General features: G+C 31.5%; 2 protein-coding genes across 2 annotated transcripts; both read right to left on the bottom strand.

Moving 5' to 3' along the window:
* Positions 1–9,522: 9,522 nt before the first annotated feature.
* LOC114392723 (L-type lectin-domain containing receptor kinase IX.1-like) lies at positions 9,523–11,655 on the bottom strand. Its single transcript, XM_028353950.1, has one exon. The coding sequence runs from the start codon at positions 11,597–11,599 to the stop codon at positions 9,746–9,748; it is 1,854 nt and encodes a 617-aa protein (XP_028209751.1). The 5' UTR covers positions 11,600–11,655; the 3' UTR covers positions 9,523–9,745.
* Positions 11,656–14,772: 3,117 nt separating this feature from the next.
* Positions 14,773–17,839, bottom strand: LOC114391998 (enhancer of rudimentary homolog). The gene is made up of 4 exons (XM_028353034.1): positions 17,682–17,839; positions 17,417–17,510; positions 15,828–15,948; positions 14,773–15,197 (listed from the first exon to the last, which is right to left on the bottom strand). The coding sequence occupies exons 1-4, from the start codon at positions 17,682–17,684 to the stop codon at positions 15,107–15,109; spliced, it is 309 nt and encodes a 102-aa protein (XP_028208835.1). The 5' UTR covers positions 17,685–17,839; the 3' UTR covers positions 14,773–15,106.
* Positions 17,840–25,153: the final 7,314 nt, after the last annotated feature.

Below are 25,153 nucleotides of genomic sequence, written 5' to 3'. Positions count from 1 at the left end.
ATCAAAAAACCCTTTGACCTACAGTTTAGCTAAGTATTACCCGCTTAAATGAATTTTTCGACCTCCAATTATTACATTTGTGAAATTTTGGTCTCCAAAGTTTTAATTAAGTGATTTTTGTATTCTAAAGCATTAGAATTGTGTAATTTTAGTTCCGTCTTCAATCTTCCTTTAAGAATTTAATGATTTTTGTTGACAACATTGAGGAATGACATAGTAGAAGATGTGGCATTAATAAATGAAGTTGGAAGACATAGGCTACTGTGGCAGATCTCAATGTATCACTAACATGACAGTGATGGGCATGTGAAGATGGGGGAATATGAAAATAAGAATGTAAATGGTCAAAATGTCAAAGATAGGATTAGAACAACAAACCTTAAACTCTAACAACAATATTTAACCATTAGACTAACAATTTTTTTATACGTACTTCTTTTGTGAATGGTTGAAAATTATTAAAAAAAATTAATTTTGGTGGTTTTCACATATCATTTAATGATTCTCTCTCTTAATGCATTTGTAGGACCCATTAAAATTAATAATTTATAACATAAAAAAAAATTCAACTAAAATCAAATTTTTAAACTTTTAGGTAATATTTATCAGTTGTGTTTACTAAATATACACTAAAAAAACTAAAAGAAGTCAATGTAATTAGCTAGCTGTACTAAAAATATCTATGTTCTAGATGGAAAAAAATCTTGCTTACAAATAATTTCTATGTTGAATGCTTCGTAAAGATTAAAATACAAATGACTTATCAAACAAACCTTGCCGTGGTGGAGTGGTGGTCCAATTATTTACCAGTTTTTGTCAAGAGAGCTTGTTTTATTCGCTTCAATTGTAGTGGAATAATTGCACCCCTTCTTGGCTTTTTCTAGTGACTCAATGCAGAGAAGACTTGGCTCAATTAGTTGACTTATCTCATTGTGAAGCTTCTTCTTAATTACGTTGGCCAGACATCATTTAATTAACGTCATGTAATGATTTAATAACGTTTGAAGCCAATAAAAGTTGAAAAAGGAGAAATAAAAAATGTCCTGCACACACGACATATTCACGTTACTGTCATTGATCAATTAAATAAAAAATATTTTAGAAATAATAACATTAATTAAATAAGATAAAATTAATTAAAATTTTCTTATATTTAAAATAAAAATATTTTTTCTTATATCTGAAAAAAAAATACACACCAGCGAGACCAATTCAAAATAAAATAGTGTCATGTACTCAGTACAGCTAGTAAAACTTCCCTTAGTTTTTCTATTTAAACAACAAGCTCCATCGAGCAATTCAGAATAGTTAACCTTAATTAATCACTCCTCGAATCAAATGTGTTGGACAAGTGGTCTCAATAACTTAAGAGGGGTGTAAATTAAGTTTCAAAATTTTTCCACTAATAAATTTTAATCTCCCTTTTAAATGACATATGATAGACTCAAAATGCAAAAAAAGCAGCAATAAAATTAACCAATGTTCTTTAAATGTGTAAAATAAAATTAGTTGTAATAAAATAAATGAGATAAAGAAAGAGAGAATTACAAACTCAATTTATATTGGTTCGGTCACTTCTCGTGCCTACGTCCATTTGAAATTTTTCATTATCTCTATAAATTTCAACCCATTTGAAATTTTTCATTATCTCTATAAATTCTTGTGTTCAAGATTCTCACAAGTCAAGAGACAAATAGTCTCTTGATTACAACTGAGTCTTAAAAGAGATGAATGGATTGATTTCTCTCCTTTTAGAGTAGATGATACAAATTGAAGATCCTAGAAGAATTCTCAATAAATTTGCAAGTGTTTGGTCAATAGTTATTTAGAGAGCATTTGACAATTAAGTTCTCTTAGAAAATCTCTCTCACTTACTTTTCAAAGTCATACACACATATATATAGGCTCATTGTACCTTTTCAAAATGGTTTGAAGAGATGTGTCTTTTCAAAAAAAATTTCTGAAGTTTTCTCACTGGTAATCGATTATAGGATTATGTTAATCGATTACACAGTTATATTTCTGAAGAGTCATCACTTTTCAAAGGTTTTTTTGAAATCTCTTCATTGGTAATCAATTACAGGATTTTGATAATCGATTACACAAATCAAAATTCAAATAGTTTTGTATCGTTAGTCAAAAATATCTTCACAAACTCTCTGGTAATCTTGTAATCGATTACCAGTTCAAAAATATCTTTTTGAACTGATTTAACCTTTGATAAAAGAGTGTTTGATACTAAAGATGTTGAGTTCAAACTAAAGCAATAAAATTGAGATTCTTTAAACAAACTAACTAAGTTCTTATCTTAGATTTACTTGATCTTGTTCTTTTGACTTGATTCAATCCATGCTCATCAAGTAACATTTTTGGCATCATCAAAACCTGCATGATATTCATTCACATTCTCCCCATTTTTTATAATGACAACCATCTTTAGGTAATACTTTGGCATCATCAAAATCTGCATAATATACATTCACAAAATACAGGCACAACTGAGATTACTAGAGATGGATGTTAATACATATAAGTGGCAAGGACCCGTAAACCTAATCCTGTAAGATTTTGGGTTAGATGAAGATGCATGTCCTTAGTTTTTTACCCCCTAATTCCCAACAAATTAGTATGTAGAGGTTTTGGGTTGAATGTGAAACCAAGCTCACTTGTATGTTTGACTCGTGTCCCATTGATAAAGATGTCCTTAGTTTTTATGCCCAATTGTTAACAAAGTGGAAGTCATAATGCAACTCGATGACTGGCTCAAGCGAGTATTAAGTCATGGCATAATTGGTGGTGGATCCATGTATAGGGACTCCTTGTGAAGATGAAAATCTTTCTGACACTTGTGGAGGTAGGTCAAGTGGTGTGTATATAGTTGATGTGAGTTAATGATGATGCAAGTATAGAAGGCAATAGCTAAGCGCTAAAGTTATCATTGGATACTCATGAATGATAAGGCTTCTACTTGAGGGAAGCATACCATACGAAAAAAAGTCTCACACTTGCACTAACTTATTATATGTCGATTGTCACGATTACTATTCTGAATATTGTATTAAATGGGTTTCTCTACTTAGGTTTAATTGGTGTTGTGATTTCAATTGCAATTTTAATTAATTGTTATATTAATTGAACATGTTTAATATATTTCTAATCGATTGAAATCCAATTGCTACTTTTAAATTCTCCTAGGAAATTGAGAATTTCAATTGTTGAATTGCGGTCAGAAATTGGGGTTCCAATTTATGTGCGCGATAATAGAAGATAGCCTAATTACTTAATCAATTTGGTTTATGATAACAGAATTTTCTTAAATATTATATATATTCATATTGATGTTGTTGTGCATTTCAAGTTATTGATGTTTGTACCCATTTGATTGCTATTGTGTCATAGGTATGTTAATTGTTATTGGGACACTAAAATTCAGTTGTTATATGCTAACATTGTGTATACAAAGTTACACGCTACTTTTGTGTGAATTGTTAGTAGTTTGGTATGAGAATTTTTAATCTTTATTGTTATTTTAATTTAAATTTCAATTGTTATATTGACTAAAATAAGTTGATAGGCTCACACTGAATGGTGTAAGCTGCAATTTAAGTTGTTATTGTGTCATAATGACTTGTTAAACACAATTATTATATGACATGATTGGCTTGTTGTTAATTACAATTTTGCAAGTTGAATTTATTACCTCGGTGCTATTAATTTTGAAGGATTGAATTGTTACCTTAATTCTTAATTGTTATTACATTGAATAGATTTAATTGTTATTGTGATTTCAAAATTTTCATTGTTGGGATTCAAATCAACGAAAAGGAAAGATAAATTTTTCATTGGTGGGATTTGAACTAAGTGCATAAGGTGAAATAGAAAAGTTTCACCACTCAATAAATTATGTTGCTAACAATGTTGTGTTGAAATTCTAAAATATGTGTTAATGTTTAGAATAGGTCTTCTATATTGTGTTTTAATTCATTTTTCCACAACTGATAATTTATTATTGATCTTTATTTAGTTGAGTTTTAAAATTAAAATGCTATAATAACCATTTGAGTTTATTTGGATACAAAACATGTTGAGAATGCAATTAATTAATGTATGACCAGCAACGAGTTCTTTAATGATGCATTTACTTGTTGATTGAATCATGGTTTTGGACAAGAGAAAATTGATTCCTATGTAAGATTTTTCATGGCTTGTTATTAGTTGTTACCGCCAAAGTTGGACCACTTGTATTGATTCATGGAAAAAAAAATTAGTTTGAGGAATGCTTGTGATCTTTGCATGTGGTTGCCTACCCAAAGGTGGTTCTCATATGCTTGGATTAAAAGTTAATAATAGATGGAGTTATTGGATAACGTACTCAATTAAGGGATTTGTCTGTCCAAAGGGAACAATTTTCTAAACTCAGTATGTGCTTATGGATTAACCCATCTACAATATTGACCTAGGTTGTAATCTTGGTGTGTGCATTCTTCCCAAAGAGGAATGTGCTATTATATTAGTCTTGTTTTGATAGCTTATTGTATCCTAAGCTACATCTTGTCATTTATATGTTTGGTGCATTCTTGTTTTGTCTTAACATTTATTTTTTATTGGGAGGATGAAGTTATTGGAGAACACATTGGACGACGGAATTTGTCTGCCCAAAGGGGATAATTTTCTGAACTCAATGTGTACTTATGGATTAATCCATCTAAGGTTTTGGCTAGGGCTATATCCTTGGTTAGTGTATTTAGCCCAAAGGTAAATGTGTTATTATATTGGTCTCATTATTGATAATTTCTTATGTCTTACAATATATCTTGCCATAATATATATGTCCCTGTTAAGTCTTGGTGGGGTGAGAGAGGCTTTGAAACCATTAACTCATAGTTGTGAAAATAGTCAGAGATGTTAGTTTGGTCTTAGAATTTTGATCTTATCTTGCTTTGAAAGATATATTTTATGTACCTTCCTTTAAAGGAGTATTATGGTAAATATGTTATCACAAGGCAACATATGAGGTTGTTTATAACATACACTTAGGATAGTAGAATAGTTCCTTTATACGTCATGCTTAGGAGTCCTGAACGACATTGTGATGTTGAAAGACATGATTGCACACTCAAGGATATGACGAGGAGCACTAAGACTAGAATATATCATGAAGCTCGATGTAGTAGCCTTGTCATCCCATCAAATAAGTTAATATTGCTTTAACCAATAGTATTTCTATGTTGCTACATAGCCCTAATAGTAATGTTGCATCTACTATCCCTGATTAAGTTCATATTTCCTAGTATGGATGTGGGTAATCCTTGAGTTGATGATGTGGGTAACTCTTGTTATGGTTAAGGTTTCACAACATATTTAGTTAAGTATATTCTTGCAAGAAGTTTTATTTGACATAGACAATTTGTTATGGTTGATGACCTTATGGTCTATCTTAGTGAGGATGCATATGAGATTAATTAAAGATAAATTTGATACAAAGATTTATTAAGAAGTATTTTCTTTCCCTCGATCTGAGATGTGAAAATGTAGAATGAATCAAAAGGTGTAGTATGTGTTAGTTATTATATATGATATGAAACTTGATTGAGAAAGAGTTGTCTTAATAAGTAACATTGAGAGATTTAAGGCTAAACGAGTTACAAAAGGTCTCATGTATATATACGTGCAACAACATAAGGGTTTATATATTGATGATAATTAGGAGTTCGGTTGTGAACTAAAGAAGTCAATTTATGGTTTGAATAAGGTTCTAGATAGTGGTAACTAAAAAAATGATCAAGTAACTCCCATAGGGTTTAGAGAGAATAAAGTTTATTAGTGTATATACCTTAAGGTCAATGGGAGCAAGTTTATCTTCATGTTATATGTGATATATGATATTGTTGACTTTTAATGATCTTAGAATGTTGCACAAGACGAAATAGACGTTGACTAGATCCTTGATGTGAAATACCTCTTAGTAATAATTATTTTGTATTAGGGATTTAGATTCCTAAGAATAGGTTATGTCGTACACTAGGGTTGCCTGGTAAGGCTTACATTGATGGATTTTTAGAGAGAGGAAATCGATTTCTGGATATTTCCTTATGATGGTCGGAAGTATGATATCTTGCAAAAGTAAGAAACAAACTTGTGTTGTGTCTTCTACTATACAAACATAGTTTCTACTACTCACATTGTTTAGTTGAGGAGTCTTGTGATTGGACCTCACATTATGGACCTTATTCCAAGTTATTGAGGATTTTATATGATAATGGTGTTGTAGTGTCATATACAAAGAACAATAAGACATCTAGTGATTCTAAATTCATGGAATTGAAATGCTTGACCGTGAGTTTTTTCTATATTTAATATACTTGATTAGTGGGAGTATGAGTTATATGTTGTTTTCTCGTATGTTGACTAATCTTTTGACTTTGGGCCCTTTATGGTGATATTTTCAATTGAAGTATTTTATTTATTGTTATGTGCATCGATGTAATAATATTAAAGTTCGGTGTCTTTAGGACCACTATGTCGGTAGTCAACACTAGGATTGGAGTTGATGCATAATAATATTAAAGCTCGGTGTCATCTAGACCATTGTGTCGGAGGTCAACAGTACAATTGGAGCTGAGGCATAATGATATTAAAAGCCTAGTGTAGTTAGGATCACTATGTCAGTGATCGACACCAAGATTGGAGCTGAGGCATGATGGTTTCTTGATAAACCATGTAATTTCTCTAGCTTTCTAACACTTGAGAGAAATTGAGGACTGACAAAGAAAATGGCAGTATGACTTTTTAATCACATTGGCACGTCATTTTTTGTTACACTCCACATTGATAACTAGTTGACAAAGTCAATAATATTTGTAACCATGGAAGGTGTTGTATCAATGAGAGATGTAATTACCACCATGATTCAGTGTTACATGGATTTTGTTGGATAGAGTCTTAATTAAGTGTTGTATCTTGGGATCATTTGTTTTGTGGCCACAATATGTTATTAGTCCAAGAGTCGTTTTCAAAAATGCTTTTTAAAATTAAAGATACACAATTAATTTTGCCCAAGTGAAAGAATGTTAGAATTTTCTCATATATTCTTGCGGGTTACAATTAATTGTAATATTTTGTTTTGCCAAAAATAAACTAATATTATGATCCATTTGATGATGCTTAGGTCGACTAATAATGTGATTAATATTTATAGGCTTTGGACACTGAATTCTGATTAGTGTGAAAAAACAGTGTCGGCTTAACCACTGGACTCATAATGCGAGGTGTCTAAGGTTAATAAATAACAAGGTTAAGTCTCATTTGTTGTCACGTTATTCATTGCTCACTAGATTTTTTCCCATTGAAAACCTAGTATTTAGAACGTGTGATCAGACAAAGGAAGACTTGATTCTTGGTTTTAAGGACTTATGCAATGCAGACAATTCCAGCACATCAATTCATGCTTCAACAAGTAATTTAATTGGTGTTCTACATTCATATAAAATATGTGTTTGGCATAATTTTTGTTACATATTATTAACTTTTTACACTAATCTTACATTTCACCTCGATAAACTCAATTAAAATCAGTTTCTTCTTTTAATTTTCATACCACAGAAGCTAAAGTACTTTTAGAGTTTAATTTAGATCAAGAGTAATTTGTTTGCATAATTGAGAATGATTGTTTTGATTTTCAATATGTTCATGTACCGGGATTATGTATCAAACTCTTGTTGGATATGGTGAAACTTTTTCTCACAACAATGAGCTAGGAACAAAGAATAGAATACACAAACAACACTTAATAAATATAAATAACAGAAGAACACAAATTTAACGTGATTCTAGAACTCTTGTTTATATTTATGAGAATATTTTAATAAATATTTATTATCTCAAATAAAACTACAAATTTTTGGAATAAATTTGAGAAAAAATCATCTCTACGCATGACCCTATCTCATTTAGGGTTATAACTTCCTCTTTGAGCAGATGCTTTTCTAATACAACAACATATATTCATAGACTTTGCATCCTAATTAATCTTAAAATCAAACTAATAACATCCTATATTTAAGTGATAAGAATAATATTCTTAAATTTACCTAAACAAAATATTAAAGATTTGAAGTTGGAAATTTGAAATTGTTTTACCAACAATTCTTCCATCAATTGAAATTTCCAATATCTATCTTTAGATGGCCTCATGAATTCCTACTGTCATGAATGTCCATTACACTCATCTTCACGTTTTTTTTAGCATCATGATTTTACTCCACAAACTTTGATGTGCTCCTTGCGATACCTTTGATGCCAATATTCCTTTGCCAATGTTGTGACACCCATTATCCCAACTACATTATTAAATAAATATCAGAAAATAAAATATAAATTTTGTTCGTGGAATCTCCTATAGTTAATTTAAAAAATTTTCTCACATGATAAAGAACATCACATTCAACTATCATCACATAAAAAACTGATAATTAAAACTTGACTCTCCAAAAGACCATGTATAAGGTTTTTAACAATATAAATCCAAACTTAATAAATAAACCTACTAGATTAATGTTCGAAGATCAAAGACATAAAACAGTAATTATCAAGTGCTGATGTCACAAGCTATAAGAGTTTTACTACCCATAACAAAATTTGAAACAAAAGACATGAATGGAAAGAAGACATTTGCCTCCTCTCTAGCATCATCCAATATGGTATGAAATACATTTAATCTCGTCGCTTTTACATAGGTTATTAAAAAACGGATATAAAAAGTGACGTGGGACATTTTTACAATTAATATGCAAGTTGTTACCATCAGTTATATAGGAACCTATATAAGATGTGAGCAACATTGATCAGTTTATATGCAAATTGATAATTATCCTATGTATGTCCGCAAACTATTGAACAACATTTGTCAGTTAAATAAAATTTAAAACAACAAAAGAATATGAAACAGTCTTGGACACTTGTCAATGGACGGTTACTAAAAACTCAAAAAAGATTCAACCAATGATAAGAAGAAGCTTCACAGTAAGACAAGTCAATTAGTTAATTAGTTTCGAATATGGTAAGAATATACGACCATTTACACGTTATGTATTTATTGCTTATAAAAAAAACCATACCTTATTCATGTACTATAATTGAACCAAGTCTTCACAACAAAGAGCCAATGGAATAAGCCAAGAATGGCATATTATTCCACTACATTCAGGTGTATAAAACAAACTCTCTTGATCATAAACTGGTTTGGGCTCCCCGTGGCGGGTTGAGGTGGCATGCAAAAAGAAGAAATTAACAAAGTGCCACTAATTTTGTTTCTTAATATATATTATTAATATATATTTATTAATATATATTTATTAATATTAAATTTAATGTTATTACTCAAGTTATTGAACAACTTTACTTTTGGATTGATATTATATCCGTTCATGTTTCGTATTATATATATATATATATATATATATATATATATATATATATATATATATATATATATATATATATATATTAATTAATACACAATAATTTTATTTTGATATTGTAGTCACTCTTCATATCACATTAGAATCAAAAGTTACATTATAATAGACTATTTACATGAAAACATACATATGATACAAAACACACATGCTTAGAACTCATCCAAAGCATGCTACATATGATATGGGCAATCTGATTCCTGTTATATGATACAAAAGAAAAAAGATTGCCCATTGGAAACCTGAAAAGGACAATGAGGCAAGTCAAGTCATATTGCTGAAAGCACTGGCAATGGTTTTTCTTGCTTAAGAACACTAATAACCTGTTCAGCATTTGGCCTTTTCTTGTGTTCTTGTAGGGTACACCATAATCCCACAGTGAGCAAGCAAGTCATTTCATTCACATCATAATCACCGTTCAATCCCTTATCGGCAACATTCAAAACATTTCCATCCTCGTAATGTTTCCACACCCAAATCGTCAAAGGCACATGATTATTCTCCCCATCCCGGTAAGTCCTTATTCCAGATGCTATTTCCAAAGCCAAAACTCCAAAACCGTACATGTCAGATTCCTTGCTAGCCCTCCCTTCCTTTACATATTCAGGAGCCAGGTACCCATATGTCCCCACCACCTTTGTCTTCTGAGTCCTCAATCTTGGATCCACCAATTTCGCCATCCCAAAGTCACTAACCTTAGCATTGAAATCTGTGTCCAACAAAACATTACCTGACTTAATATCTCTATGAAGAACACACTGCACCGCGTCTTCATGAAGATATCGAAGTGCTCTCGCCACACCTAACACCACCTTGTATCTCACACCCCATGCCAAAGTTCTTCTGCTACCAAATAAATGAGTGTCAAGGCTTCCATTAACCATGTATTCAAAAACCAGTAATACCTCCCCTTGCTCGTGGCACCACCCCATGAACTGCACAAGGTTTCTATGCATAAGACGACTTATAATCTTCACCTCGTTTGTGAATATTTCCTCATAATCTTCAACATCAGAAAAGATCCTTTTCACCGCAACCACGCGCCCTAAATCACTCAGAAACCCTTTGTAGACTTGTCCATAGCCTCCTTCTCCGAGCCTTCTATCATCTGCAAACCCGTTGGTAGCTGCAACTAATTCCTTATAACCAAACCTTCTTGGAATAGCTGCTCTATCCAAACCAAAACCATCACCGCTTCTTCTCTTCTTGATGATCAACCAAGTAACACTAATAACCACGATAACAACAATAATAGAACAAACCACTGCAACAACAACTACTACTTTGACCTGAACCTTGTATTTGGTAATCTTGTTGTCATCATCATTTTCGTTGTTTACCTCTGGATCGGTGGAACTTAAATCAAGACTGGAACTGAATTCCCATGAATGGATAACATTTTCCTCTTTGGTCGTGCCGGTTGATCCCGAAAACCCTACAGCGACCCAGTCTGACATAATAATTTCCCCTAGGTCAATCTGGTGCGAAAGAGAATTAGCGTCAGAACTAGTTCCATCAAAGAACCACGAGACAGAAAGGAGTTTGGCAGAAGCATTGTAGGTTATCAACGCATGCCCCATCTTCCCTATGTTTCTCTCAATATCAAACTTCTTATAATCAAGGGATGCAATAGAGTTATTGTTGATCCCTACATGCTGCACTGGTGGGTCGAACTCGTTTACATAAGGGTCAAATTCAACAGCAACGAAGCTATTTTGGGGTTTGCTGTCATCGTATAACCCGAGACGTAAACCACCTGAACTGGGTGGAATTTGGTACGCCAAGGCAAGTGGTGCCACATAGAAGGCAAAGCCATCAGCGTAGTTTGTTTTATTAGGCGCGTTGATAGAGAATGAAAAACGAGTTGAAAAGTCTGTGACATCTTCGTTAGAAGATTTTTTCAGGCGTAGTGGTTGGACACAGATGGCTCGTCCAACTCCGCCATTGATGAGTGGGTTCAGCACAACGGTTCCGTTCTCAGTCTTGGCTACGCCGGCGTATTCAATGGGGCTTGCGCTTTCGGTGTTGCTAAAGTTAGTTATGTTGAAGGAGAGTGGTTGAACTATTGGAAGAAGGATCATAAAGATGGGCAAAAGAAGAAGACAAGTTTTCAAGGGCAACATGGTTTTTTATGACAGAGTCTAGGCATGAGAAACCCTATTAATTCGGAGTTGTTCATAACAAGGTTGTATCATGTTACATGTGTTATATATATATATATATATATATATATATATATATATATATATATATATATATATATATATATATAACACAAGCAAGCGTGAATTACATAATAAGATGATTTAGACCCCTAACCAAACGTTTTAAAATGGTCATCATGACTTGTAATGGGTCGACATAAGATTTTCTTAATTTTAAAACTGATACCTTCGCCTGTCAAAAAGAAAAAACTGAGACCTTCCTTCAAATTAAAATTTACAGAGGTATAATTTTCATGGTATAATTACTATAAAAGTTAAAAATTTATCGTGTATAATAATGTGATTTGCTTTTTTTGCTTAAGGGTTTTTTATAGGCAATTTTGTTTGATCAAGCACGGATGGACACTTCTTCTCTTGAGAATTTGGACCTTGGTTCACTAATCTCTTATGCTAGGATCAATTCCCATTGGTTATTGCAATGTAATTGATTTCTGAAAAGCATATTATAAAACCAAGAACGTATTAATAAAATGATAATATTCGCGAAAAGCATATTAAACAACCAAGAACATATATATCAAAAGCAAATTCAACAAATCAAAAAGTTATATATATATATATATATATATATATATATATATATATATATATATATATATATATATATATATATATATATATATTCCTTTAGCTTATTCAAAATGTTTCTTTTAGGAAAAGTTTGGTTAAATATTATCTGACAAACTTTTGTGGAGCAAGGTAACAAAATAATATTAATTGTGTTGTTTAGCTCTATAATGGTTAAATGGTTTGCTCTACATTTTCACATTATTTTGTTATTTTGTTCTATATTGTGTATTTCAGGTTAATTTTTTCAACTTTAATTAATTTATCAGCTGTGATACCTAAAGATGGCCTGACAATAACTGAAAGAAGTCCACATGTAATTTATCTGTACTAAAAAATATATATGTTCTAGATCATGGAAAGTATATTGCTTACATTAATCCCTCAATGTTGAATGGTTCGTAAACTTTAAAATAACTTATCAAACAAGCCTTTCTGGGGCCCAGTTACAAGTTTAATTTTGTCAAGGGAGCTTGTTTTATACGCCTGCATTGTAGTGGAAACTGCAAGCTAGTCTACAACGATTCTTTGTTCTAATTCTACTGGTCTATGCTGTGAAGACTTGGCTCAATTATAATAATGTGAATGACCATATATACCATCAAAATCAAATTAACTGACTTATCTCATTGTGAAGCTTCTACTTTATTACGTACGCTGGACTAACATATATCATTTAATTAACGTAATTAACGCCTTGCACCTCATTCTCAGTATTTGAAAACATGAATAACGTGCTCCTGACTTATCTAATAATTTCTCTAAGTATTTGGGACACAAGTAGTATATGTATACACTAATAAGACCAATTAAAAATTTAAAAAGAAAAATATCAAGCATTAAAGCTTTCACTTCAGCTAAGGAAAAATGGTGGTCTTGGCGTGAGACCAACAAGGGAGGCCGACATTGCTATGTTAGGGAAGCATGTTTGGACAGTTATCAAAGACCCTATGAAACATTGGGCTCAATTTATTAATGCAAAATATTTGCACAATAACTCAATCTGAGTAAAAGAGAATTTCCAGGATCTTCATGCACTTGGTCATCCATATCTAAAGCTGCTGATTTACTGTTAGTATAAGGGGGAAAGGATCTTGGGTGTGGGCTCTTAGTTTAATTACCAGAAAACATCAAACCACTTCCTTTAGTTGACTGATCATCAAAGTCTTCCAACAAATTTATTTCGTACTGACAAACATATTGCTAGTGACTTTTCTTGTTGCAGTTGTGGTGATATTGAAGAATCTATCTTTCACCTTCTGGTAGATTAATTGCCCGAAAGCAACTAGAATATGGAATCTTCCCAATCTGGATCTTCAGCGTAATGATCCTAATGAAGACAGCTCTACCTAGCTTAAGCAACATGCCATGTCAGACTACGGAGTTCTTTTTGCTATTTCCTGTTGGTTCATTTGGAAAGCTCAAAACAATGAAGTTTTTGCGGACAAAGTCATCCTTGATCTTACTTTGATCAACCAGACTTACAGCTTATACAAAATCACCTCCAAGATCTTCTCCAAACAAAAAAAGGAACCTCAACAAAGGCTCATTCGGTGCGCTTGATGGGATACCAAGTTTGCATGTGTGATGATTGATGAGCTGGTTTACGAGGGGATGTTTAGTTTAATTGTTTTCTGTTTTTATTTTCACTGAAAACAAAAAATGATGATAAAAATTTGTTTGATTAGATTTTTAAAAATATTTTCGGTGAAAATGAAAATTATAAAATTTCATTTTCAATATTTTCAGTTGAAGACAGGAACCTCATTTTGGGTAAAATAAAAATACGATAACAAAGAATGTAATTTCAAACAAATCTAAAAATACAAAAAAAAAAAACAAAAAGTCAAACCAAACCTATTTTCAGAATTCTAATCTTTTGAAAATAAAAATGCAAACACACCCTTAACTTCTAAGGATCCAGATTGAGGTACAGTTATCCTATGGAGCCCGTCTTTTGGGAGCAAGTTGCTCTCACTGATAAGAAACTATATATAGGAGAAAAGCCACTTAAATTGGATTGGAGCTTTCAAGTTTTACGCCGACGTGGTTACATAAACTTGTCATTTCAATTTTAAAGTTCCAAATTGAGGTATAGTGAACCGGGAAAACTCGTTTTTTGCGAGAAGTATGCCTCAATGGTAGGAAATTATAGCATACCCCCCCACCCTTTGATAAGGGTGTAAAATTTGGAATATATGGCAATTGTAGCATCAACACGTCACGATTGACCATAGTAAGCGGATCAGTTATCAATAGGGTTAACACTATCATTAGTCCCTACAAATTTCTAAATTTTAATTTGTATTCCCAACTTTTAAAACTAATCATTTTTGTCATTATATTTTAAAAAATATCCAAACTTTGTTGCCTAAATCTAAAGCTTTCTTCCCTTGTGCAAGAACCAAAATTTAGATATTTCAAATAATATTACTGCCACACCTCACAACCTAAAACTGAACTATATTTTTCCATTGCCACTACAAGAAAAATTACTCGCGGAATAAGAACTCTCAAAACTAGCATTCATACGACATTGTGAATCATAATGTGTGGATAACTAATTCAACAGTACAACTCACTATTTAATATTACAACTACAAGATTAAGATTTTTAAAAAAGACAAGTCTTGCAGACATAGAAGATACACAACCATGCCAACGACAATCATTTGTTTATGAAACTAAAGCAGTACCAGCTGTTGATATTATAATTACCTGCCAGCATTTGCAATATTCGTATTACATAGCCAACGGAGTATATAGCCCACATAACAGACAGGCTCTCGGCCATTCTCGATTTTCTTTACATTAAATTGCCAAAAGTTAAGGGATTAATCAGTGTGCTAATTTCTTCAGATGTTGGAAAGTTCGTTGCTTAATCCACTGTCGATCGTGCGGCATGTAAGCGTGAATTGAACTATCATACCTGCAGGTAGAAACCAAACAAACAGTCATATTAATCGATGCCAAAGCAAGCCACATGCAGAGCAAGCCGAGTATATATAAAAACCACTATATGCATAGACATTTGACATAAGCTGTTACACAACTTTACATATATTTTTTCCCGAGAGTCAGAACTGGTAGAGCAAACATACGATACAGCAATTACCGTGATTCATTAAGTTCTTATAAACCCTCTAGGCACAAAACTAGGGCAGACGGGAAGGAAGAGGAACAGAAGGAGAAGGTTTAGAAATCATATTTTCTCCAACACTTACATATGATACAGACCTATAAACAAAATATTCAAAATGTATTTTATGGCCGTTTTTTTCATCAATAAGAGAACAGCAGCAATAAACAAGATACTCTGTTAAGACTCGTTATTGCTACCAATTTTCCACCCATAATCTTAATTTTCTCGACTCATGGAGGAAAATGATGTCAACACTCTACATCAGTTAAACCATTAACAGAAATATCAACAAAGCTGACACTAGGGCACTGCAAGAGTGAGAGTGCCTTTCAAATGAAAATTAGATTTAAAGAAAACTGACTGAATTAATGAACTATGCATGCACATGATTTTTGAGAGTGAGAAAGAGGGACATACACTAGGGCACTCATGTCTGCAAGACCATCTATGAAGTTGTAGAGATCAGTAATGTCATACGAGAGATTTCTTATGGTCGGGTTCAACTCCTTCAGTTTCCTTTCATACAGTGCACATATGCCTGTACAAGCACAAGATTAAAACATATATTTAATGCTAAAAATTGATCCATAAAAAGAATCAATAAAAATAGAATGAGTCCCTATGAAATATCTATAAAAAAAAAAACTAAAAAACAAAATCATACTAGCTTGTAGTTGTACCACAAAAAGAAAAAGAAATTATATCAACAGCAAGTATCAGTTATCTATTTGTAACCTTTCTAACATGCTATATTTCTAAGTTTGCCGTAGATGCATACCACTGTTTTTTGTGTGTCTATCTACATTTGATAACTTCTGGACACTCCTTTAAAAGCAAAAACAATGTGACACCTTTTCTATGAAAATGAAATTCACATTAAATGAAAAGTAAAAATAAATGGTGTTCATGGCTTTATTTGATTCTTGAACCAACAAAATAGCAAGAAAACATGATCCATTGCTCTCTTCAGCTGATTGCATTGCCCAAATGCTGGTTCAGTAAGCTGCAATGAATCATCAAGGCTACCCAGATATGGTTCAGTATGCTGAATAGAGTTTCTAGCTTTCAACAGATTGGGATAGATTGCTAAACAGCATTCGATTTCTAGCTTGCAATGAGGATTTTCAAGAAATAGGAGGGGGCTAAGGGGTTAGAATTTGGTGCCTGTCCAGGTGCCATGAACAAAACCTGCATACGATGGGCTCTAGAGCAAATTCAAGCAAGAGTTTTAATGGGATGAATTCAAATTACTGTCACAAAGGTAAAAAGGTTTGGTAAGAGTACAAAATTAAGAAGACAGGGAACAGCAATCTGTTGCCTTGGGTTCTTGGTCTATGATCATCAGCATTACAACAGGGTTTCGACTGGTCTTGTCAAACACGCCCAAACCAAAGTAGCTAAGGTGAGATTCACATAGGTGCATTAGAGAAAAGTCACAAATAAAACAAAAAAAAATGTTACATAGGCAAAGCTTTAAGGTAAGCAGATAAAGCCAATCTTATGGGAAAAGCATAATACTTTATAGACCCCTAAGAAGGTTAGCAACAAGTCATCTGGAATTATCCTCAAAAGAATTTGGTCGTTGTTCAATCTATTCAAGCAGCACATGCACATTAAGTCATCAAACTTAGATTAGTGCCATATTCCTGCTCAAGGAGACAGTGAACACCAACAGATTCACATGCTTAGTAGTAGTGACTGGTAAGAATCCTAGCCGATTTAAACCACAAAAAAAAAAAAAAATACAACTTCCAACCACAAAAACAGAATTTTAATTTAACAGCACAACTCAAAAACAAAATACCAGTGCCAAATTACACTCTGTCCTTTTCAATTTATGAAATCAAATTTGCATGCAAATTCAGAAAAAAGAAAAGCAAGAACACAAGCATCTATTTATCTATCTACAGTGAATCAAGAAAAAACAATAGCACGAGCCAAAATTAAAAAAAAAAATGAAAAAATAGAACTACGACTATAGTACAAGTATTAACTATAGTTAATACCATCCATGGCCTGAGTTATGGATTCATAATCCATGAACGTCCTAGTTGCTCTGTTCTGCGAGGTCTGCATAAGAATAATCGTGTGCCGATTAGCCTGCAAAAAATTGCGAAAACAAAAGCAAGGGTTAGTGAATCGCGCGAGGAAGACACGTAAGCAACGAATTGGGAACGCGGAAAAAGAGGAATAGCCCTAATTGGTTGCAAAGGGGAAATGGAATTGGGATCGGTGAAAAGGAGGTTAGCGAGAATCGAAGGGAAACCTTACCATCGAAAAAGAAGGGTTAAGCTGAAGAGAATGTTCTGGTTTTTGCGTTTGCAGTGACCGACCACACGCACACAGCAGAGTGGAATAGCGAAACTGAAAAAACAGTTCAGAATATGATTATATGAATATGCCAAGTCAGTCAACCTCGCTTGCTCCTGCTAATTTCGACATTTCACCAAATGACCATGTTGGCCTCTTTTCCTTTCCGCGTCAGAACCGTGGATCATAATAGTACTACTTTTTTCTTTTTACCGCACTTTTTCAGTCAATTATTTACCGCATTTTACTTTTTATTTGGTTCATCCCAAATTTTCTAATATCTCTTTTTTAGGTAATTAAGACGTGGTTCAACTGATTTTATATTTTTTTAATATTATATAATATTTTAAGTAATAAAGTAATTGATAATTAATAAAAATTAGGATCTAAATAATTATAAATTAATATAAATGACTAAATTATATGTTTCATAAGATATAATTAATAATAGTTGAGAAAATAGTTAATATTTATGTAAAATATTTAAGAATGTATTTTTATTTATCTCAAATATATCTTAGGTTAAATAAAAAAATAAAACTAAAAAATAATTTAAAAAAATTGATTGAACCTTGATTCTCTATATCAGTTCTTGATTGATTGTCACCAATTTTGAAATACTTAAATTTTTTAGAGTCTTCGAATCGATCACCTGAACTGTTTTTGGTTGAACTGGACACTCCAATTCTATTTTAAAAAATATGTTTTTCATCCATCTTCTTCCAGAACAAAAGTCACCTCCTCCTTGATCCTTCACCACGTGCAACCATCACCACTCACTTTTTCTTCCCTCCTTGTCATGTTGTCACCTCCTTCCACCAGATCCACTCTTTCCACCCAACCACGACATCATCAATTGTGTGTCACATCACCTTGATCTACACAAACAAACCGTTAATACCTCCCTCCACCTTGCACAAGCCCCCTCCACACCAAATTCATGTGTGACTTCACCATGTCACCTCCGTGATATAGTTACGGATTGGTCAATTTGTAATGCAAAAAAGTGCATTACGAATCGACCAATCTATAATGTATTTGTATTACAAATTGTTTAATCTTTAACATCATATACAACAAAGGTTTTGAACTAACCAAACAACCACTTATCGTGGTGGTTTCAACGGGGGAGGCACAAAGATATTGGCATTGGCAATGACTGCAATTTGGGAGCCACAAGGTGATGGTTTGCAATGGGAGGAGAAAGAGAGGGAAGGGTAAAATAGGAAATACATCGTTTGGTTCTCCATGTGGCATTTATTGTCGCTATGTCGATAATGATGTCGGCAGTGATGCTTTTGCAGCAACATGATCTTCCGTGGACCATTTTTCCATTTAGTTATATTTGTTGGGACCATTTTGTTGTTTCATAAGGGCCTATTAGAACGAAATCAAGAAGAATAAATTTCTTCTTAAAATAGGTGTTAACTAAGTAAATTTTAAAATCAATGGTAAAAAAATTCACCAACATTTTAGTCCAAAACACTATGCGCTAACGTGGAATGTTTGCCTTGTCAGTAACAGCATGTCACATATGTACTTAATGTTAAAGGAAACGAAGGACACTTGATGCTTGGACTAATTTGTCACAACATTTGTACTTTTGTGAACTAAATTGATCATTTCCAAAGTATAGGGATCAAATTGCCACCAAATGCAAAGTACAAGGATCAAAGTAACTACTTATCCTTTTTTATTATTTTTTTTATTTTACGATTCTTATGTATGAATTTGTGAATTTAATGAAATTTTATCTAATGATAAACAAAGATAATCATCCTACCACTAAGCATGTGAATTAATTAGCATAGGATTGTTAGAATTTTAAGTTTAAACTTCAAGTAAAATTGTTTTGACTGAGAATAATCCTATTATCAGAAATCACATGAATTAACTTATATGAGATTATTATAGTTTAACTAGTAATTTCAAGTATATATTCAAGTAACTTATATGAGATTATTATAGTTTAACTAGTAATTTCAAGTATATATTCAAGCCTCAAAATATACCTGTGGTCTAAAATCTAAAGAAAAATAAAAGTAAGAGTTAAATGTTACTGAAAGTAGTAAGCTATTTAGTTCAGTCTTTAAATATGCATCTTTATAAAATTTAGTTCTTAAAATTCTAAAATTCCTCATGTTAGTCTTTGAATGTATTTTTAGAAAGAAAAAAATTAGTTTTAAATTACTTGTTTTTAAATCCTTCTCTTAACGGAGGAACTAAAAAATAGTAACTTTAAGCTTTTGAGACTAAATTGTATAAATATTAAATAAATTACTAATTTTTACCATTAAATCGGTAAAAAAAATTTACCATTATTTTCCTAGTGTTAACAAAGTCATAAATGCAACAATTTTAGAAAACTATTAAGAGAATGTTGAATAATAATAATAATAATAATAATATATTAATTCTCAACTTTTAAATTTAAAGTAATTCAAATATGTGACTAAATGAGAATATAATTATAAGATACTAATTCTAAAATGAATAAATAAATCAATTTATTTTGATGGCATACATAAAATGTATGTCTGTGTGTTTCAATTATATGATACGTATGACTAGATGATATTGTAAAAAATATATCACATAATGTGTAATCATAAGATAAACTTTATAGAGTGTGAGTCCTTTAACTTTTTTATAGGTAAAATTTAGGAGAAGGTGATCGTTCCACACATGAATTCTTTTAAAAGTTGAATATTTTGAAATTGGGACAAATCAATGAAAAAGTTTATGTAAAGTTTTGAGTCCTTTAAAAAAATTATTATTAATTTAGTTTGAAGGGTCTATTTCAAATTCTTGTTATCAATATCAGCTAATGTAAAATGAGTAAGTTTCTTTTATATATATTAGCATGATTTTGTTTCTTAATCAATCATTATACATGTTTGAATTGAAAAAATAATACGAACTTCAAAAGTTAACTTCTTTAAAAATATTAATTTGATTAAATATTATTTTATACATTAAAGTATCCAGTATCAAATTCTTATTTTTTTTACAAACAAAAATACTTTAATCAACATAAATTTTACAAATATCGTTATGATACAAACCTATTAGACAATGTACACTAGATATATTATAGTAATAGGCATCATCTTCCAATACTTTTGCACATAGTCAATGACCTCGCTCATCAAATCCATAATTTTCTTTTATTTTCATTTTTTTTTGTTGCATTCTTTAATTTCATTACCATGTCAAACATGAGGCGATTTGTCCACATATATTTTCCTTCTAATGTAGCCATAATGTTCACTTGTCTCTTAATAAATACCCCTTTCTCCTTTCACAAAAACATAACACAAACATTTCTCTTTGCAAACATTTTCATCTTCTTTTTATCCTAGGTTCTCAAATATGTTAGTAAGAGAATTTGTGTAGCTCAGAATCAAAAAAGTGAAAGAAGAGAATTAGTTTATTACATGTGTGTTTTGCAACAAAAAGTTCCATAATTATCAAGCTCTTTCGAGGCATCAAAATACTCACAAGAAAGAGGAGATCCTCTCAAGGATAAAAAAGAGTAGGAGATAAATGCTTTTGGATTTAGACCCACAAATATTCCCTTGCAAGCTATGACACCCTTTTATTTGTATTCACATTCATACATGTCAAACCTTCCCTTCCAAGCTAGGATACCCTTTTATAATGGTGCACATGACATGCACCCCATGGCACCACTTTGTTATGACATTAACAAAGGCTTTTCCTTCACAACATCTCCATTTATTGCTTAGAATCTAAACAGAGTCATTGGTGGTGATACTAGTTTTGGTGATCTTTAAGGAAGTCTAAGTGAGTCAAATAAAGATTCATGTCCAAAAGTTTTGGATTTGTCTTTGAAATTTTGAATTTTTGTCATTTTAGACACATTTGATCACATGATGTATTTTGATTTGTAGGTTCATTTTTATTTTTCAGTTGTGTCTGTGTTCTTATTTTCAAGGATGAATAAATATATTGAAGAAAAAATCAAATATTTGTTCCCTTTGTACACAATCTTCTTGCCAACTCTACTACAAAGGTTGAGTATATATAGTTGCCCTGGGTGCAACTAAGAAGGATGTTTGGATGAAGAAGTTTATTATTGAACTTGATGTTATTCTTAGCATCGCAGGCTCGATTGATCTCTATTGTGATAACAATGGAGTAATCACAAGGGCTAGAGTGTACAAAGGGAAAAATATTTGATTCCTTCTAGAAAATAATAACAAAAAGATGCAATAGCAAAATAAAATGAAACTACAAATCAAACTATATTATGTGATCAAAAAGTGTCCAAGATGACAAAACTTTAAAGTTTTAGAGACAAATCTAGAACTTTTGAATGTAAATATTTATTTGAATCACTTGGACTTCCCTGAAGATCACCAAAACCAACACCAACACTAGAAGAAGAACCAACCACGACTCTTTTAGATTCACTCTGAGCAATCGATGGAGATGTTGGGAAGAAAAGCCCTTGGTTAATGCCATAGCAAGGTGGGGCCAAGGGGTGCATGTCATGTGCACCATTATAAAAGGGTGTTCTAGCTTGGAAAGGAAGGTTTGACATGTATGAATGTGAATATGGATAAAAGGGTGCCCTAGCTTGCAAGGGAGCATTTGTGGTGCTAAACCCAAAAGCATTCACCTCTTTTTTTTATACTGGAGATGATTTGTTCTTTCTTTTGAGCATTTTGATGTCCCCAAGAGTTTGATAATTATGGAACTTTTTGTTATAGAACACGCATGGGATTAGCTAATTTTTTCCTTCCACTTCCTCAATCTTAAGCTACACAGATTCTTACTAATATATTTGAGAACCTAAGATGAAAAAATGAAAAATGTTTGCAAAGAGACATATTTGTATTATGCTTTTGTGAAAGAAGGATATTGATATTTATTACGAGGGCACCAAAATGCTCACAAGATTGAGTGAATCCTCCTAAAGATGAACAAATTAAAGATAGAGAGATGGAAGCTTTTGGATTTAGAACCACAAATGTTCCCCTACTAATTAGGGTGCCCTTTTATCCTTATTCACATTCATAATGTTAAACCTTCCCTTACAAGCTATCACACCCTTTGTAATGGTGCACACATGCACCCTATGGAACCACCTGACTATGGCATTGCACACAACAAAACTTTTGAATCCTAAAATTGTTCCTTCACATACTTGAGAGTGAATCTAAAAGTTGCAATAATGATTCTTCTTCTTGTGTTGGCCTTAGTTTTGGTGATCTTAAGTAAATTGAAGTGTGCCAACTAAACAATCACCTAAAAAAGTTCTATATTTGTATCTCAAACATTGAAATTTTGTCATTTTATTCACATTAATCATGACCCATAATGTAGTCTGATTTGCAGTTTTAATGTAATAAACAAAATAATAATAATAAATCACATCAACAATAATAAAATTTTAAAAAATATATATTACTTAAAAAACAAAGATAACATGTATAATATGTAAAAATTGTTAATATTTAATGGACATAAAACTTAAAAACCAAAAAACAAAATAGATTAAACACTTTACAAAACAAAAATTGACCCATAAAAAGTTTTAAAATATTATATTTCAATAATATACTTAAAATAAATGGGTAATTGTTTTTATTAATGTTATAATAATTAAAATGTTACACATTTAAAATAATACATTACAGTAACATATTTCAAATATAAGTTTTAATATTTTTAATAGTATTGGAATATAAAATAAACCGTCAAGGTCAAACTTTTTCTATAAATGATTAAATACAAATATTTTTTTGAAGACTTTTCAATGGTTGAAATCAATTTGCATTAAACTATTTAAAGTTAAAATAAAATATATTATTTATAATAATGAAGATATTTTTAATGATTCAATAAACAATAAAAATTAGATTGGAAAAAATCTTCTTTATAGAGAATTAGATGGTCTCTTCGCGAAGCTACTGAAGGCTATATACTTAGAAATGGAGAGGAGTTTGAAAGAAAAAAAAAAGATTTAAAATCTTTGTGTACCGACCCAATCAAATTGTTTGGGATTCAAAATTAAAGAAATTTATTTTATCTATTAATAGCGGACAAATTAGAGTATTAATAAATCATATACCTATTGTCACGGATGTAGATACAGGTATATTGAGAATATGCCTTCTTAAAGACCAATGGCTAACTTGATGACTCCCATGGGCAGTTTTGCTACAATATTTATTTATTTTACTTTAAACAATAAAAAATTATTTTATTTTATTTTTTGTATTTGACAGTGTTATTAAAAAACGAAATTAGCCAATAAAATAGTTAGATAGGAAATAGATTTTGTGCGTTCAATGCAAAAGAAATTAGCCAAATAAATGCAGTATAAAATTTGATAGGAAATAGTAGAAGGCGAAATGAATTATTTAATTTTTTTATCTTATTTTTTTATTTATTTTGATCCTTAATTTTTTTAAAAAATTTATTTTGATTTTTTATCTTTTTAAAAAGATTAAAAAATGATCATTTTGTCATTTTGTAATTAACGTTATTAATGATATTCAAACATTGGCGGCTAAAAATTGTTTCCAAACAAAAAATGAGAAAAAAAAACCCACTCAAAATATGCTCCTGATAAATTAGTTTCATCATTTACAATCCTAATCTTCTTTTGGATCGAAAATTTCACAACTGCACATGCAAATCATAAATCATAATGAAATTCGAGTGAACAACATTGTGGATCAATGAATTTGGTGATGTTTTCGCAATTTAGGGTTTCCCTTGTATATGTTTCCCTTTTCAAGGTTGAGGATTTGGAGGCCGGAGAATTTGTTGGCAACGGTGACCACGTGTGCAGGCGAGTGTGGCGGGAATCCCATCAAAGGAGGGAATCTTGTTTCCGTGCATGACGTGGATGACACTATATATGGTGACGACAAGGATGAAAGAGAAATCACGTTTGTTCAAGTCTGAAATGAACTAAATTTGTTATTTTCTCATTTTTTTTTGGGGTTTACAGTACAAAAAAGTTTCAATTGGCAAAGGTTGGAGAGCGAAATGATGAGGACGAATTTGATGTTGGAAGGAGAGGAAGTTGATGAGGGGGATAATGTTGAAAGTTTTGGTCCTTAAGGGAATATTAATGGTTCTAAAGAGAGAGAAAAAGTTAGAGCAATTTTGGGATTCATAGCATTTTTTATATTTTGTTTTGTGGCAGCTTTTTGCTGGTATTTGAATATTGTTAACTTCAAATGCACAAAAGGATCATGTTGAACTAATTTAAAAAGATAAATTATCAAAATGAAATTTAAAAAAGATAAATGATCAAAATAAACAAAAAAAAATAAGAAATCAAATATGTCATTTGGTCAAATTAGAAATAGAACAACAATAAAACTTGTTAGGATAAATTTTTTAAGAAACACTTATAGGGGAAAAAAAAAGAAAGAAAACAACTTCAATTA

This window comes from Glycine soja, chromosome 17 (assembly GCF_004193775.1).
Source record: "Glycine soja cultivar W05 chromosome 17, ASM419377v2, whole genome shotgun sequence".
Lineage (NCBI taxonomy): Eukaryota > Viridiplantae > Streptophyta > Magnoliopsida > Fabales > Fabaceae > Glycine > Glycine soja.
Note: the sequence above shows the minus strand (reverse complement) of the source record. Positions and strands in the feature narration are given on the sequence as shown.